The 19,318-nt window shown below is 39.8% G+C and overlaps 1 protein-coding gene across 8 annotated transcripts in view; it reads right to left on the bottom strand.

Annotated features, from left to right (window-relative positions):
- The window catches only part of Megf10 (multiple EGF like domains 10), a 323,793-nt gene that overhangs the window by 77,356 nt on the left and 227,119 nt on the right, over window positions 1–19,318 (bottom strand). For all 8 annotated transcript variants that reach the window (XM_033766476.1, XM_033766479.1, XM_010627214.2 and 5 more), the window contains exon 5: window positions 13,275–13,367. In XM_033766476.1, the coding sequence (XP_033622367.1) occupies window positions 13,275–13,367 (93 nt within the window). The remainder of the gene's footprint in view (window positions 1–13,274; window positions 13,368–19,318) is intronic.

Here is a 19,318-nt window from a genome sequence, read left to right as displayed (position 1 = left end):
ATATATATATACTTAATACCACTGGGATGTAACTGTAAAATTGTGTAAAGGTCAACAACCCTGAAGATGACACATTCTTACCAGATACTTACAGAAGAAAAACATATTGAATCTTAGAACTCAAGTTTACTATGAGGAAAGAAATGTCAGCTCCTAATATATAACTAATCTCACCAGGGTTGCTGTTGGAAGGAACTGAGGCTATAAGTGCCCTTACAATAAATGTCAAGTATCTCTTAGGACACATCAAAGACAGCATACTGACCCAGAAATCTATTTTTACTTGAAGTTTAGCTGTGGATGTTCTCCTAAGGAGATATTAACAGAGAAGAAAATTCAACCCTTCATCTTCTAACATACTGGCAAATCACAAATTAGTCACTTTCAAGAAAACATTTCCATAGAGTGGATGCTTTTTAAAGAGACAAAATAATTTTCTCCTGCCTCAAAGGATAGCAAAACGGGGTTCTTCCTGAAATGTGCACCCTGTCTTCTTAAGTCCAAATTCCCGGGGTCTTTTGTCTCCCTGTGATTTCATTCCTCATGCTTCAGGCTGGCAAGGGCTGTGGTGTGTCTTTCCTTTTGTTAGCATAGAAGAAAAGATTCTTATTCAAAACACCAAGAGCTTTAAAACTAAAACAGCTTTGGAAAGCTTCTCCATCCATGAAGCAGAACAATAAAAGTATATTTTCCAGATGCCCTGAAAGCACTAAAACTCCATGTCCTTCACATGTCAAAAAGCTCTCTGAGAGCTGTCAGTGGGCCAACAATCACCAACAGCCACCCCGTGCTGTTTAGATTCACGTTATTCAGTGGTTGAGAATTTTTTATGCGTCTTTAAAATGTTTGTGACATGAATTTTCAAAGTACGAACTGTTAATAACTTCAGTGCTGGCTTAAGAAAAGGATGTGAAACACTTATAGTTCAGTACACCTGAGTAGAAACGTCGATGTCTCTGTATGAGGGAATTTGGCTTCTCTATTCCTGATACAGGAAAATCTCAAGGATACAAGCTGAGGCTGGGATTAAGGAAGGATTTGGAGGGATTACACATATTCACTGAGGTCAAGGGGATCATAACAACCTTGGGAGCTGTTACAAGATGACTTACTTAATAAGACAACATATTTTCATTCTTTTGCTTATTTGTTCTTTTATTGAAATGTTATCCAGCACTTTCTGTGACTACTAAGTTCTATTCATTGAACACATACTCCTTGCTCCTGACTAATGTACTTTCGGTAAAATTCTTTATCTATTGGAAGAGACTGGGTCACAAGATTTGTCACCTGAGAGTTTGCTTGGTGTTAGAGCATATGGGATGCCGAAGACAGAGATGACCTGTGTCCGTTGTGCCCTTGTCCAAAGACAGAGCATCCAGGAAGTGAAGTTTGAGGTGGTACTGAAGGGTCAAGTATCCAGGACCAACACTGCACATACATCTGCACTTTGGACGTGAGTGAGAGGCTGAGAGAAGGAAACTAGATGATTTATCTAAAATCCCACAGTAAGAAAATGAGGCCCAGAACCGGGTGATTTGAAAACTTTGATATCGTCTACTAGAGAAAAATTTTTCTGACCACAAATAATAGTACAACAAAGCCCCAGGTCCCCACAATAGAGAATTAACTGTTGTGAATACTGTCACTGTGTCAGTTTCATTATTCGGTACCGGAAATAACCTTCTGCCCAGAAGGTTAAAGTCCTCTGTGTCTCTTCTGTGCCTAGCTTCTGGATCTCTCCTTACTCTTCTTTAGAGGTAATCATTGTTGTGGATTTCATATGCATCCTTCCAGTCTTTGTGTGTGGAGTTCAGAAACAATATATAATACAACTGCCTATATATTCATGAGTTTTACACGAAATGTATATATAGCACTGTGCATCACTGCTGTTTTCAAACCCAGTATTTTGATACTGAGATCTCCTAATACTGATACATTTGCTTAAAGAGTGGAATGGCATACAGAAGTTTATAGGAATGGACTACTTAGCTGAATAGCATAAATTATTATATAACATTCTGCTGTATTAACAGCCTCCCAATAAATTTAGCTTCTCCAATATACATAGACATTTTAAGTTGTTACCAAGTTTCCAACATTATGAAGATATAAAGAGTATCTCCCCTCTTACATGTATGCATGGTTTCCCCAAGGTATACAGATGAATTATAAGGACATAGAAATGAAATTGCTAGATCATATTATCTACACATGTTGAAAATGTACTATAGAGGGCTGGGGATTTTAGCTCAATGATGCTGCCACCTGCCTCTCAAATGCAATGTCCTGAGTTCAATCCCTATCTGGTATCAAAAATTAAATTAAAATTAAAATGTACAGTAGAGATGGCCCAATCAATGTCTAACTAAAGTTTTTCTGCCAATTCTCATGGGAACAGTATATGGAAACTTCTTTCATATCTTTTTAAGCACTTGATATTATCAGACTTCCTTAACTTTAGTCACTTGGATGGTAAGAACTGGTGGTCTCTGTTCCTTCATCATGGTTATTAGAAAAACATATTCTCATGTTCATTAGCCAATCAGGTCTCCTTGCCATTGAATTACTTCATTATGTCACTTGCCTCTTCTAAATTTAAAGGGTTTTTTCTTATTGATTTGCAGAAGTTTTTTTACATAGTCTACATATTAGTCATTTGTCTATTTTACACAAAAATCTATTACAAAATTGATTTATTTATTACAAAAAGCTACTCCCAGTCTCTTTCTTCTCTCAACTTTGCTTATGGTATCTTCTGTCAAACAATTTCAACCTTTGATGTTCTCTATACAGTCTAAAAACTAACATAGCATAGATAAATCTGATCGTGTAGTACTAAAGGTTTTTATTTTTAAGAAACAAAATTCTCAATTATATCTACACACACATACACACACACACAAATATATATGTTAACTTCAAGGTCAAATCAATTCCATTAAAAATTTAAACTGGTTATGGAAGTCGCCCCCTCTGGTTTTGTGTAACAGTAGTGAGTGGTGAAACTATTCATTTTTCAAAGAATTTTAAGGTGACAGCAATCATTCATGAACCTAGAGTTAAGTTCTTGTGATCTCTACTATCTATCTAACCTGCTGGGATAGTCCTTTTAAGTAAGATAAGTATTATAGTTTATTACTTTCCACCCTTTATTGGTTTTATACATCTTAAGTGTATTTAATTTGCTCCAGGCTATAGGCACAAATGTTCAAAATCTTTGAAATCAACTGAGTTTTCTATGAATTAAAAGATGTCTTTACAAAAGAAGAAAACAAGATTGATTAAAACTCTTTTAAAACTATTTACTATAAGAAACATTTTAAGTATTTTAAACAATCTTGTATACAATCACAAACAATAAAATATCAGTTCTAGCCATGAAAGATACTGGGTTAAAAATAATCTAGAAAATGAATTTCAGCCAACTGACAACATCACCCCTAAGAAAAGACACCTGTGGACCTATCAGAGTTGGTGCCCTAGACGATAGAGGGTAGCCGGACAGACTGCGGCCATGTTTCCCTCTAGGTAAAGCAGCCAGGAAGCATATCACTGCAATCAGAAAAATGCTCTTCATATTTACATAGGAAAATTACCAAAATTTACAATCTAATATTTTCTATATGAATATTTTAAAAACTAGGCCAAGTTATTCTGTGCTATGTATTTGACAAAAGGGGAGTCTAAAAAGTTAATGAAATTCCTCTCATTGCTATGTGATTTGAAATAACTTATAGTCTGAATTTCTTTGCCTAGTTTCTCTCTGTTCATGTGTCATTTGGGTACAAATTAACAGCTAAATTCTAAAACCGTATACATCTTCACCTTGAGAAGGAAACTTTAGATGTCAAAATTATTAAGCATTCACCATTCACGTAAAGCTGACTTTTAAACACTTCTCTTAGTCATGGAGCCACCATTTTAAAAGTCATGCCTCCAATATAAGTAATATCCTTGATCCTTATATTGCAATCTTCTCTCTCCTGAGGGAGAGGAGCTCCCAGGTGCACATTTTCCTCAAAGTTCATAAAAAACACATCCTATAGCTTGCCTGGCTTCTACTATTTTATTGCAGCTACCAGTTTGCGGGCAAGGAATCTTCTGCTGAGGCCCCAAGGAGGACTGTACCACAATAGCCTGGGTGAATCCTTTAATCACAGAAGCCTGTTCTATCTCAGGGAAAGACTTCAACTCTTGCCTTTTCTCTAGAAGGCCTTTGGCCACTTCCACCTTCACTACTGCGGATGATCTACCCGTTGCTGTACAACCTTCAGTTCCCCTTATTGAGCTGAAAGCACCCTGAATGAAGAGACAGAGTGTTACTCATCTCTCATATGTCATTTTTACACCCATTACTGCTCTCAGCACCTTCGTGACTTTATTAGTTCCGTCTACAAATATTGACTGAATATTACTGCATGTCCATTACCGTGCAAGACATTAAATAACAGCAAAGCAGCACTGAATAAAACAGATATGATCTGGGTTTTTAACGGGACCTACATTCTGGAAGAAAAGAGACCAAAAACACCAAAACAACACAGGCAATCAAATCAAGTATTTTCAGAATGCCTTAAAATAATCAAAAAGGAGACCTGACAGAGAGTAACAGAGGATACTATTTGTACATAGAGGTCAGAAAAATCTCTCCATGATGGTGGCACTTAGGCTGAGCTTTAACTGACCTGAAGAAGTCATCGTTTCAGGCTCCACTGAGAAGAGTATTCTAAGCAGAGGAAATATCAAGTGCAGAGGCAGAAATGAAGCCGCTGTCTTACATAAAGGAAGGCAGAGTCGGAGCAGTGTTACACCCCGAGAGATCGTGGGTGCAAATGGATCAGAGATCCAGGAGGAACAGGTCCTACAGGCAGATCATTGAGTTTATTCTAACCATACTAGGGAGTGCTGGGGACATGAGTACCAAGCTGTCAAGCACATTTTTACAAGAGCACTCTGGTCTCAGTACAGACTGCTGACTCTCGGGGGTTCCAAGAAAGCATAAGGAAAAGCAACAAGGGCACTGCGATAATCACCAGTGAAGAAAGAATAGTGGTGTGGATTACAGTGGCAACAGCAGGGGTAGTAAGTATAGATTAGATCTGGTTATATTTTTAGAGTTAAACCAACAAAGTTTTGTGATAAATGAATATTGCACAAAGTTTTAAAAAATCAATACATGGTGTGGAATGGAACTGAACAGCACGACAGTCTGGTCTTATCTTTCCAGCCCCTGCCTATGAACTCACTAACACGAGTAAAGTGAATGCCCAGAGTATTCTCACTGTACCGGAAGCAGCATAGACCAGATGTGAGTTCATCTGTAGCAGATATCCATGACCAGAAGCTGAAAATAACGCAATGAAACAAAAAGCACTACTTTCTCTTGGACAACCTCCTGGCAAGGAGGCTTGTTAACAAAATCCTCCAGCTAAAGCAGGGTGCTGGGTCCCAGAGGCCGGATGAGAGGTCCACCAAGAGCTGCTCCGTCCCTTGCCTGGTAAGAGTCAGGATTTTCATACAACTGCAGTCACCACTTCCTTGCCATGATCATGCTGCAGGTGGTTCACACTGAGTCTTCACAGGCCTGTGAAGTACATACTCTCACTCTCATTCTAAACATGAGAACTGTGAAGCGCAGGAAAGCAGGCAGCTAGGGCTTGGGCAATTCATTCCGGGGAGTGGTTTGGTGTGGGGGTGGGGGTGAGAGTTCTCCCCCCATCAGGGAGTGGCCAGGAGTCATCCGGTTTCCGATTCATCAAACCAAGGGACAGTTCAGCAGTGATCACTGCCTCGGGGCAGTTCTAGTGAACGTTCTGCTGAGTCCTTCCGAGTTCAGGTTCCCATCAGTGCCTGCCCCCCACCCCAGTGAGCCCAAATAATCTCCTTTTACTCTTGCTGCTCCAACGAGCTGATTTCTAAAGTCTGACAGGCGATGGGCATGTTGACAGCTAGCAGTGGGGACTGGGTTCCCACAGCCGTCCCTTCTCAGACAACATCAATCGCAGCATTGTGTCTGGGCAGTAGATCCATATTCCAGACCTCGCTAGAGAACATGCCAGTTTTTTGTACCTTTACAATTTCCGAAGACCCTGCAGGCAAATTCCTATTACTTACTGCGGCGCTGCACAGCACGCTTGCTTCATACAAAAGGTTACCAGCGTTCCTTACGCTGCGCTGCCCCAGACAGTGCGGGAGATGGTCTTGCCTCCTAGGCATACTTTTCCTACATGCAAGTACCAGAAATGCTGTTAGTGACTAAATAAAACCCCAGCTCTGATTTTTCTAAAATAAAATTAATTTCCAGTTCTGCCTCTATTTGATACGAATGTCAAAGCACAGAGCCTGGGGGGCAAGCCTTTGAACATGATTTGCAGTCTGCTAACTGATTTGGGACTCTCCCTTTTGTGCCCTATAGCCATGGGAGAAATAAATTCCTCAATAGCCACTTAGAAAATTACAAATAGGCTCATGTAGGTTAAGAAAACAGATGTAGTATTACTACTCCTAAAATTTCTAACTCTAATTGAGTTAGAGTTTCTAACTCAAAGAGAAAGAGTTCTCAGGAATTACATATACATATTCATTAGGGGAACTCATACATGGAGTCCTTTGCTTGAAACAGATCATAAATATAATCTAGCCCCAAAATGAGGAAAGTCCATGGGGCCGTTAGAAATTCACCCCAACGCCTCTCAGAGGATCTGTTTTAATACTTGTCCAGCGCTGCCCGCCCATGCCTCCTGCTGTTTGCTCCCCTCATTGTCTTTCACTAACTAGGCCTCCCTGACTCTGGGAGACGCCAATTGTGACGAAGGCTACTGGCTCTAAATGAGCCGAGAGTCTGGTTTCAGCATTTACTGGATATACAAACTCAGGCAAGTTCGCTTTTCTGCACCTCCCTTTCTTCATCCACAACCTAGGAAATCTACCTGTCTCAGAATTAGCTTGAAACAGTGGTGAGGATTAAATCTCATAGTTGTGAAGGTGAAATGAGGCGATTTCTGTATTCTTCCAGCGATGCTTGGCAAACTTGCAGTGCTCAATAAAGACAAATTATTATGATCAGCAAGGTGACGTGTGTTCTTCCCACCTTGGTGTCAGCAGATTTCCTCTGTCCCGCCCATCTACCAAGAGGAAAGATCCTCAGCTCCAAACTCCCTCAGATTGTCCCCGCTGTCGCCCACTGGCACCTGGAAACCCGCGCCCTCGCAGTCTGTACCCCCCTGTACCTCTCAAACCTCTTCCGTCAGCACCTGTGACCCCACCCCATCTCCCAGCCGTCTTCCCAGGAGCAGCAGGGCACAGCGAAATGCCCTCCCTCTCCCAGGTGAGTCTCTGGCTTTCCGCCCTCTTTTCTTTCATCATCCTCTAAGCCTGTAAGTCATTTTCATTTTAAAATGTAAACAAAAGCAAATGAACAACAGCAACACAACAAAAGTGTTTGACCTTACATTTACTTCTTATATTTACTTCCTTATTTCTGGGCTCACTTTCTTCGGCTTCTCAGCTAAGTTTCTGGAAACTTGGTCTCCAGTTTATCATCTTTTTATTGCTTCCCGCCCCACGGTAACCTGCTTTCTAGCCCAGCAGTATATGCCACCTTTTCTGCCCTCATCCATTCAGAGACGAACCCTTTCTAGCGGTCCCTGTTCTACCTCTTCACACCTCCTGTCTCGTCTGCCTGTATCCCAGGCCGTGAGCTCGTGGGACGGGCAGCCACGCCACACTGGCTTCTGCCGTCTGGCACCCTCTGCAGGCAGTAACCACTCCACGAAAGTTCACAAAGTGAACGCATGAATGGCCTGCTCAGAATGCTACAGAACCATACAGCTCTTTCAGTCTGATGAAACGGAGCACACATTTTCTGTGCTTCAACCCCGTGCCAGGCACAACGGAGGTTAAAGAGGTCGATAACGCTGTACTCCAGCATTCATCACCCAGCAAGCGTGGAGAGGAACAGAGGATCGGTGCTTGCACAGCCATCGCTGAGGGCAAGAATGGGTGGGGGCAAATAAAACAGAGCAATATCATTCACTCACGTAGGCAAAGGCACACATACAGTTGCCAATAAAAGTAAACTACGTGTGTGCTTTTTTAAAAAAAATCATTTTAATCAAATTTAGAAAGAAGCAATATGTCTGAGTCTAGTCAAATAAATCGTGGTTTCATTCCGGAAGAAGACGCAGTGTACAGTTCTCTAACATACCTGTGTTTCAGAACCAAGAATCCACTGAGACCTGGGATCACAAGTGCACCTCAAAAGTAAGAGCCTTTCCACTGTCGCAGTGAAAAGTCATGTCGGCTCCCAAAGGGGGACCTTCACAAACCCACATGTTAGACAGTGTCAGTCTTTTAATCCCCCATATATTTTAGGAATAAAAGCAGTTAACTGTGTATAATAGCTATTAATTTATTGCCATCTGGCCATTTTAGAGTCTTACTTTCAATAAAAGGATTGCTCTTCAGGCTGGAGGGAATGATTCTGATTATCAATGGGGAAAATGGTTTACTTCTACACAGATAGGAAAGGGAAACTATATTTGGAACCCAGGGGTCCTGTAGAGTAATCCCTGCTGTTTCCATGCCCAGTAGGAAAGGTTATTGTTGAAAATATCAACAATAAAAAAAAACGCAGGGCACATGGGGACTCAGACCTTTTGGGAATGAAGCTTTGAGCCCGGAGAAGAACCACAAGTAACTGAATTTCTGACTCAGGACTTTGGAAATACAGACCAGGGAGAGAGAGAAAGAAGCCAGAGAAATTCTGAGAGCTTTGTGACCACTTGCAGAGGAGAGGTATTTAGTAGCTTTTAATATTTTTCTATTTGCCTCTCATATACATGTGTTTATATTTGTTTGCTATTTTCTCTTTTCCTGTTTCTTTCCACTTTTAATTTATTTTATATAAAGGTTGCATTTTAACTTTAGTATCTAGGAAATAGAACACGCAATAGAGCTGTGATTAAATTTGAAAAAAGTCGTACAACTAGTAGCGGTTATCACAGTTGTACCTTTATTTCGGGATAAGAGTGAAAGCTCCGCCACCTGTGAAATGGACGGTCATACACACCGGGTGGAAATACAGAGCGGCTTTGTCAATATACCGGAACTCAGATATGTGTGGAAGAAGGCGTGTGGCAGCACAGTAACCAGAGGGGTGGATGGCAACATTACCAATGTACCGCCTCCTGCTTCTAAATGCATCCTCCCTGCCTCTACAAAAATGGATATGGGCCCTTTAATATTTTCTTTGCCAGCTGGTTGAATGTGGAGCATGCTGCACAGAGACTACTGTAAAGACACAGCAGAAGGAAATGTCTTCCAGCTTGGCTCCAATGCACTAGCCCAGCAGACCAATGCAGTGGCTCCTGCAGTGCGGGTAGAAGGTCACGACTTCTCTAGCACCTGCTCCTGTAACACCTGCAGCTTTTCCAAAGCCCTCTTTCTGCATCGCTAGGGGTTCTCTGACACCAAGCTGGGTAGCATGGCCAGCCCTGGTAGCGTCCACATCCGGTAGTACCCAGTGGCCAGCTGTGACCACCAGCCAACAGCTTCCCTTGCTAGCAGAATACCTCGGGTGAGACACGTCTCCATGAACAGCTTTCTCACAAGTCCTGTACAATCTACCTCTTAATGGCCTGTCCTTCATCACTCCACTCTCCCGTTACATTTAATACTGCAATTACTTTTTTTTTTGTACTAGGGATCATGTAATTATTTCCATTAAACTTTTTCCTTGCAACTTACTATGTATTTCAGTAGCAGCAATGCACCTAGCACCCAGATCTTGGTTTCTAAATATCATTCTCCAAAAAAGGAACCTGGAGAAAAGGGCCATTCAAGGGCTAAAGCAAGGAAAATCGAAGACGGTATGTGATAGCACCAGAAAATAAAGAAGTCTCAAAATCAAAAGGATGGAACACTGCAAAAGGACAGAAGGACCAAAGCTAAGATAATTTGAGCAGCAAAATAACAATGTAATATTGTCATATAACTCAGAATAGCAAGGAAGTGCTTATGAACTAAAATGATATAAAGTACTGAATAAACGAGGAAGAAGAAACAAATGTTTTTATAGAATGATTCCAAATAATGCAGGTAGATACTCCTTCCTCCAAGATACAGATCTTAATGGCTGCCTTTGCCCCTGAGGGTAGGCTAGATTTAGGGACTCACTTCTGCAAATAATGTACGGAAAGAAAAAACAGAAACATCACATTGAGAAACCTGGCAAATACTACTTTAAGCAAGTGAGGACTCATGTGGAGATCTTGATACAATGATGCAATGAGCAGAGCACTTAACTGGGCAGTCATCCTGTCACAACAAACACCCAGACACACATCCTGGGGCATTCTGCAGGATACCTGGCTCATGTTCTTCTGGAAAACAACAAGAGGTACTGGGCATTTAGCTCAGTGGTTCCACTGCCTGCCTCGCAAACACGAGGACCCGAGTTCAATTCCCAGCACCAACAAAGTAAAAATAAAAATAAATTTTAAAAAAACAAAACAAGGAAAGACAGAAATTGCCACAGGAAGAGGAGACTGGGCAGACATGACAAGGGAATGCAGGGTGGTGCCCTGGATTAAACCCTGGAACATAAGAAGGGCATTAGTGGAAAAACTGACAAAATGTAATATCTGGAAGTTTTAATATTAATGTGCAAATCTCAGTTTCTTAATTTTGATAAACTAGTGGTAAATTAACCAACAGGAAACTAGGTTTGGATGTATGAAAACTTTGTACTGTCTTTGCAACTTTCTGTAAATCTCAAATTGTTCCAAAATAAAAATGATGCTTAGGGACTGGGGATTTAGCTCAGTGATTCTGCTGCCTACCTCGCATGTGCTAGGTTCTGAGTTTGATCCCTGGTACCAAAAAAAACTATGCTTAAAAAATTACTATAGTTTTCATCTCCCGGTTGTGCCTTCAATGACATAAAAAGCCAGAGCAATTATCAAAACAATCATTTTATAGGTCTAACATACATCACCAAATTCATGTATAGAACAGCCAGAGAATAGGGGAAATAGAATCTTTATAAAGTAAGCTGTATTAACACTGCTACATACTAGAATACTGTAATGGCACACATTTTGTTTGCAGAATTATCTAGCTAAGTATACACAAACTCATGAATTTTCTACAGTTAGGGTAACTGTTACAGACAAAACCCAGGAAGCAAAACCCAGCATGTAGTTGAGCTCAGAATAGCACTTTCTTTTGTGCTTGAAAAGGTATCAGAAATAGTTTTCTCTGAACTTCTGTAAAGAATTAAGACATCAGTTCATGCTTATTTATGCTCTGTCCATTATAAAACTAAATTATAGAGAATATCCTTGCAGTGGCCTAAGTATGATTTTCCAGCATTAAAACAATGTATACAGTCTATGTTCAAAAGTCTATAAACTCTAAAATAAAGCAAGAGTTTATTTTCTAGAAGGTCCAAATCAGTTCTAGAGAGACTAAAACCCATGTAGGCTTTTGTTGTGCACACACTCTCTGGTCTGACCTTTTAGCTTAAAGTAGGCTGTAGTTTTTAGGAAACAATGTATGAATAAAACTGAAATTCCAGTGTCCTTGCCCCAAATTAGTAACAAACTATTATCAAATGAAGAATATATCTACTTTTCCTTTTCCCACTACTTTATAATGTTATTTTTCTTCAAAATGTCTAGGTAAAACTGATTTCTAAGCAGGAAAAGTTAATGAAAGCAGTTGGCTAAAAGATGGACCCAAGCCAAATCCCACATCCCAGCTATTCTGCATCAGTGGCATGGGAACAGAATACCCGATCTCTGCCTGCTTTCCAACAGGAGCAAAACAAACCCTGCAGGACAGTTATCCACTGGAATTTAGTTTAGAAGCTTTTCAGGAGCAGACACACACACACACACACACACACACACACACACACACACATACACAATAAAGAGGCCTTTCAGATGTGGTGCTCTGTGCAGAAGACACAAGGGTTTCTTCCGGTGACACCAAGGCAGCAAGTCAAGAGATCACAAGTTCAAAGTAAGGAGTCCTTACAAGGTCAAAAGTAATCTTCCCAGGTCTAAAGTAGGCAAATAAAATTCTTAAAACCAGTTTATCTTGACAGCTTAGCATACTTTTAGACTAGTCTCAGAAAATTATTTGGTAGAAATGAAGCCAAATTTGTACTGTCATGGGAACCTGCTAATTTTTAAAAACTATTATAAAATAACATTTTGCGTGTTACATTTTGCTGCATTTCAATTTTCTCTCACATTTTTCAAGGTGACAAAAGAAGGAAGAAGTGGGCACAGCCATGCCCACAGCAGTTAGTTAACAAGAGGACTCACAGTTTAACAGTGAAATTTAGGAAAGCAACTGTACTTCATGGCATTCCAATGTTTAATCTTTATGATAATGGATAGAGGATTAAAGGTACAGTCTGGTTATGGTCAAATTATCATCATCTTACAATTCTAACTCTAGAATAATGAAGACAAATTATATGCTACATTATGGTTTCATTTAACAAGCATCAAAATGTTTGTGAATTTTCATTTATTACAAGTGCATCTCCCCAATGTTATCTGAGCACATACACACTCTTTCCTTCTCAGGATAAAGAAACAAATTATGTACAGTCTGGTTATGGTCAAATTATCATCATCTTACAATTCTAACTCTAGAATAATGAAGACAAATTATATGCTACATTATGGTTTCATTTAACAAGCATCAAAATGTTTGTGAATTTTCATTTATTACAAGTGCATCTCCCCAATGTTATCTGAGCACATACACACTCTTTCCTTCTCAGGATAAAGAAACAAATTATATAACACAAATGATATGTTAATGGCAAAAAATATCTATTTTGCTTCTGAGTTAAAATCAACAAGTGGCAAATTTTCACCACCCACAAAATATCTTAGATGAATCAAGTTAAAAACTGAAGTTAGAATATAACCACAACTGACTTCTATAAGTAAGGGATCTAGATTCTGGACCCTACTCTAGAAAATGCATTCCCATTTACAGAAGTATGAGTAGCAAATTAATGAAATCTCCATCTTGCCAAGTATTTTTTTTTTCTTTACTCTCAATTAGTGGCAGTTCTGTATGTAATACATCTACAGGTTTAAAAGGAACTCCATGGATGGGTAGGATGTGGAGTCCGGCCATGCTTGACTTGGGATGAAGAGGCGAACTGGCTCAGGATAATGGGCAGACAAGGTCTATGCAGCACAAACATCCGAGACAGACAGCAGCAGGTGGACACTTACCACTGGAGCAGTTGGTCCCACCCCAGCCAGGCTCACACTGACAGGTGTTTGGAGCGATGCAGCGGCCGTGGACACATTTATCAGCACAGTGAGCTGTCAGGGAGAAAATCAATCAAGGAAAGAAAGTTGGCACGAGGAAAAAAAGTCAAAAACACAGCTGTTGCACATCCTAGGCTCAAGTATCACTTAAAAACAACATGCATGCTTGATAATTTTCTTCAATCCACTTCTCGGCCCTCTTACAGTCTGTTGTATAACCAAACAATTCCCCCTCTTATTTTGATATCTCCAAATAAATTCCTCCCATTCTACTGTTTAATTCTATGTCATGCTGAATTAAGGAAAAAAGTTTCAAGGAAAATTGCCTAAATCCACTTTTTAAAATATTATCACTGAGTACCAATTCTTTTCTTTTCTTTTCTTTTCTTTGGGAGGGGACTATGCAAAAACAAACAAACAAACAAACCACAAAGCAACGAATCGGGACTCCTGAGTGACAAAGTAGACCTAGATAATTCCCTTTATGTAATACGGTCACCAGAAAAAAATAGTCACCTCTCTATGTGAACACACTATTCATAACTATGACACAGAAGACTTTTCATACCCTTTTTTGCTGATGGGAATATTTGAAAAATGTCACCCAGGTGTCCGGGAAATACTAAATCTCAATCCCCTTTCATTAGAGACTAGCTCAGGTGTGAACCAATGTGTGGAGAAACGGGGGCGTCACTGGACATTTGTGGACAGACATCGAGGACTGGCTCCCAGAGCAGAGTGCAGCTGGCTGCTAAAAACGGGCACCAAAAACACACCGTGCTAAACGCTAGCAAGGCCTTCCGCACCAGCGCCTCTTGCCGTGGTTAGACACCCTTTAAAGTACTTGGGTATTTGAGTACTATAATTGAAAGAACAACTTGAAAGAGTTCAGACAGGGTCAGATAGTTAATTTATTTAAATAAGGAGAGGTAAGATACCCTGTACTTTAGACCTATTTTATAATTAATGTCTTATTACAAAGGCAAAATAGGTTTACTTCCCCAACATATAAAATACCTGTAAGTTAAATGAATCTTATCTCTAGTTCTACCAACCAGTAACATTTTGGTGGCTGTTGAAATTTTCGGGGTTTTTTTCCTATATATTTTTCTCTTAAAAAAAGAATAATCATAATTTCCAAATTGCTTTTCTGCTCCATTAAATAGAAAAAATATTTCTATGTCATTAAACATTTCCTAATATGTTTTACCCACAATCATATGTACAGTGAACACATCAGTATATATATCTATACCTATATCTATATCTATGTCTATATCTATCTTGAGATTAAAATGATGTTCACTTCTAAAATCTTGAACTTGGACATAAACAGATACAAGGGAAAGGAATTTCAGATGAAGAAAAAGCAACTGGTAAAAAGGATAACAATAACGGGAAATAAATGAAAATCGGAAATTCTGTTTGGGTGTGATGTTTGAGACAATAGGAAAGGCACAAAGAGACCCTGAAAACCAAGTTGAAATGCTACTGCTTTATCCTGAGAATTAGGTAGGAATAGTCTAGTGAAAAGTATAAATGTGCTACAGGAAGCCATCAGGTTGAGGATACCGCAATAGAAAAAAATGACTGTAAATTGCAGGAAATACAGGTTCACTTGCTATCACCTGAAAAATTAATCAGCACCCCAGTAATTTGGCAAAGGACACCAGGCCTGGAAAGTTTGGAATTGTGCTCAGAATAATGAGAGTTCTAAGGAAATACTTGGTGACCCTGTAATACTTGATTCAGACAATTATACATTTGATTATAATTTAAAGCAGAACCTGCTTAGAACACATGAACACGCAGGCCCTATAATATGCTGCCTTATCCTGCAAAGTCTTTACGTGCCCACCTCAAGGTTCTGGGCCTTCTGTCACTGCACATGTGCTTGAACTTCTAGATGGCATTCATTTGTAAGGCCACAGCTCTCTGTTGGTTCTTTAAAATTTAGGTATTCACACACATAAAGACAGCAAACTACCACAGTCCAGCGTGCAAGGTCCAGAGAAATGCCAGAGTCAGAGTTGGGGTTTAACAGAGCAGGACTGGTATTACACTGTGTCACGTGACCACATGTGCATGAGGAACTCTCACCTCAGAGCCTGACCGGCCCGCTTAACCCCATCAGCTCTAAAGGGCTTTGTCTCTCTGTCTCACGTACCAGTGGCATCTAAGTGTGAAATATATTGTTGGTGATCACTTCAGCAATTTCTCCTCCTTCCAGGTAATGAGCCGTTTAAAATTCTGTTTGCACATCTTTAGAAATTTTAGAAATTAGATACTATTTATCATTACTGTAAAACAAGGCTGCTTTAATAGTGTGCATTTAAACCAAAACAGAAATTAGAAGTGGCGGCTAAAGAAAGAAGAGTCCATCTGTAGCTTCCAGTTCCACATTTTGTGTTTATTTAATAATACAGCTCTCGCCAGTTAATTTCATTCTAAAGAAATATTATAAAGTTAATTTATTAAGGTAAATTTATATTAATAAAATTACCTTTATTTGTTTTTAAAATCTTGGGAACCCATGTAAGAGTCCACATGACAAAAGACTTAATTCTTCTACTTGAGAATTTGAAAAGATCTGAGCCCCTGACCTCACAGAAGCAACCTGGGTTTTGTGACTGCCTGGGAAGGGGCTGGCTGGAGAAGAGGTTCAGAATACTCTCCAGAGAGGCCTCAAATTTCTGTTCTCCCTTCCTTTCACCTCTCATTTTTGTCTTCCTCTTTCTTTCCATTCTGTAGTACTCATCTTCTCTTTTTCTACCACAAACTTCTTCCTTGACGTGCACAGTTACCAGAGAGACTTCAGATTAAAATTTGATTTTAGCTATAGTTGTGTTACCTTTTAACCACAGGTGACCTCAAATGATTTCCTCTATGGCCCCTGAGTCAACTGGTAAGAAAGGTAAGACTGAGCAAACAGCCGTAACACTTTTGCTCCACGAGAGATAATGTTTATTGAAATGGGTAAACCAATGCATAAGGTAAGGGTGAGGAATCCAAAATGCATATGCTTAGATCTTAATTCAGGACTTCTTTTGTTGTTCTTATTTTTTAATTCTGGAAAAGGGCAATAATTTCTATCTGCAGAATTAAATTAAATCTGCTGTAGAATGCTTTGAGATCACTGAAAAATCATGCAAGTATTTTCACGTTTACTTACTAATAGTGTAGACTGCATTTTTATAAAAAGAATGTTGAGAAGTCTAGTCAATTATAACAAATGAAAAAAATCCTGTGATTGTAATTTTAAAATCTGCATTAGATTTATAAAAACCTTGAGCTAACATTTGGCCAAAGCCTGAATCTAAATGTAGATTGATCATTAGCAGAAAACAAATTAGTGTGAAAGTTAATTAGGAATTGAAAGAGGAATCTGTTTTCCTAATCATTTCTTTTTCCTTAAAGTTCAAGGCAATAGAATCACCTTTGTGCACTGAATCCTAAAGTCAAATGATGCCCTCAATGATGGAAAATACCACGGGGTTGGACTTACAAGGAAAGAACACAAAATTCTGCTTCCATGATGTGGAAGTTTCATGTAGCATTGGACTCTATACTCCAAGCACCATCTTTGCTCCATGCTCTTCCCCACCACCTCTGGATTCTCTGTGTCCAGCCACAGCCCTTACCCAGTGTCTACACCGATGGTCAGGAGCTAAGAAAAGCAGCAGAAGAGAATGGAGCAAGATACAGCTCTCTCCACGTTCTCTGAGTCCCGACTCACCATTCCACAGAAGCACCATCTCATGGATGGTGTCATGGACCCTGTCTGGAAGATTAGCTGTGATAGATCCCCACCCAGCCTCGTCTTCCCTCCTTCATCTTTTGGTGCCACCAACTCTAGGTACTGAGCTTCCACGACAACCAAACTGCAAAGGAAATCAAGGTGGGTTAAATACAGAAAGTAGTCATACACCAAATGCCAAAGCAAACTCAGAAAGAACACAAAGGGCAGACATCCACCTTAGTGAGTGTTCAACATCTTAGATCTCAGAGGGCAGAAAGACCCCTTCGCATGTAGCTGTCCTGTCCATGGAAGCAGAGTCATTTTATTCCTCATCCATATCCTTTCTTCCCATATTTAAAAAGACAAAACTAAATTTACCTCAGCAAAAGTGGCTTATCCAATATGATTTGTTTTCCCACCTTTCTTTAAGAAAATCATAAATATTTTATTCTAAATTCTCCATTTCTGGAGGCCAAATGCAGATGTAGACACATAAAGCTGCAAGGGGCAGCCATGGCATCTTCTTCCTTAAGAAGCAGGAAGCAAGAGCCACTGACCATGTCTTTGAAGTAAATGCTGTGGACAGTCTGTCTGCCTGGCAGACAGGTGAGGACTGACACCATGACCTTGAAATCTTCTCTAATTAGGCTCCTGTTTCAGCCTTAGTTCCTAAATCCATTTGAATCCGATTACCCATGATATGGGCCTCATTCCTTTCACTTGTAAATACTTGGCTTTAACACTGACAGCCATTAACCACCCAACTGTTTTCTCTTCTGCCACACATATTTCTCTTTGTACTTACACTTAGGATGAAAAAGAAGGCAAAAGAAAGAATAGGCAGCCTAAATACTCTCTTTGTAACCAAATTATAATCTCCAAAGATAATACAACACCCATATTTTAAAGAATATGATATAATACATTTATTTAAATTAATTTGGAAAATGTCTCTAGGGTTTAATGTCTCTTGAAAATAACTGTGCAATAGAAACAAATTTCCACCTAATCCACTTTCTCCGGGAAGTTTCTTTTATTCTGATGTTACAAATAAAGACAGCATACATTGCAGATCCTGTTTCTCTCATCTATTCTCTGTGCTGCTACATAGGAACATGAATGTTTATTTGGAGTAGACCAAAATCTACAGTAGGTTTTAGTGGGAGTCATAGGGGAGGGAGACAGGTAAGAAGGGTGGCAGGGTACAGAGCGGCTAGGTTGGCTTCTAAGGCAGGTGAACCAAACTGCCAGGTCTGAGAGTAAGAGGATGCAAAATGGGAAGAGGGATTCAGCAAAGAGAGCGCTGACTTTCCAGCTGAACTGTATTCTCCTCACACTTTGCTGAGGCCATTCATATGCAAAGTTTTTACAAAATCTCATTGCTACAAGATTCACTGAAGGCAGGAGCCACTTGTTTTCATATTTCTGACTGTTACATTGTAGCCTACTCCTTGTGTTTGTTTATAAAAGGGAAAAGGAATTCCTTTTCCTTCAATTTAAGGTCAACTGATATACCAGGCACATTGCTACCACTGTGATTAAAGGAATCTCTTAGGGACTCAGTCTATAAAAGAAATCAGGTGGCCAGCAAATCCAATATACAGAGCAGAATGTAGGACTGATAACAGAGGTACAAGCAAAATTCTGTAAGGGCACAGCGACTCACTCTATGTGAAATGCCCAAAGGGGCAGCTCGTAGAGACCCAAAGTATATTAGTTGGTTTTCTAGGGCTAGGGAAATATAAGGGGATGGCTAATTAGCAAAGGATTTTCTTAATAATGAAAACGTTTGAAAATGGATCATGTGATGGTTGTGCAACTCTTAATACACTAAATGGCTGAATGATGTAATTTAAATTGTTGAATTGTATGTTATCATAAAGATACCTGGGTGTTGAGGGGAGTTCCAAGATCAAGAGGATCTCACGAAAAAGAGAACATCTGAGTTTAGTACACCTTTGTGACAAAGTTTCAGAGAAGAGCGGCCTGCAGCGGTGGCCTCACGCTCCATAGTCCTTGCACCGCACCCCCAAAATTGCATAACACTGCTTGAGGTTAGGGACTCTAATCCCACCACCACCGGTGGTCCACAGGCATGATGTGCGTGGATAAGCGATCAGGCATAGAAACAGTCAGAGAACACTAGGCACGGAGGAGTTTACATGTAGTAAACAGAAGGAGGGAATTCGTATCTCCATATCTAATATGCTCTTCCTTTTTCCCTGATAAGACTTTTTTTTTTTTTTTTTTACCTGGGATCGAACTC

The sequence above is a fragment of the Fukomys damarensis genome, unplaced genomic scaffold (assembly GCF_012274545.1).
Source record: "Fukomys damarensis isolate Sample0158 unplaced genomic scaffold, DMR_v1.0_HiC HiC_scaffold_3, whole genome shotgun sequence".
Taxonomy (NCBI): domain Eukaryota; kingdom Metazoa; phylum Chordata; class Mammalia; order Rodentia; family Bathyergidae; genus Fukomys; species Fukomys damarensis.
This window is presented reverse-complemented; position numbering and strand designations above follow the sequence as displayed.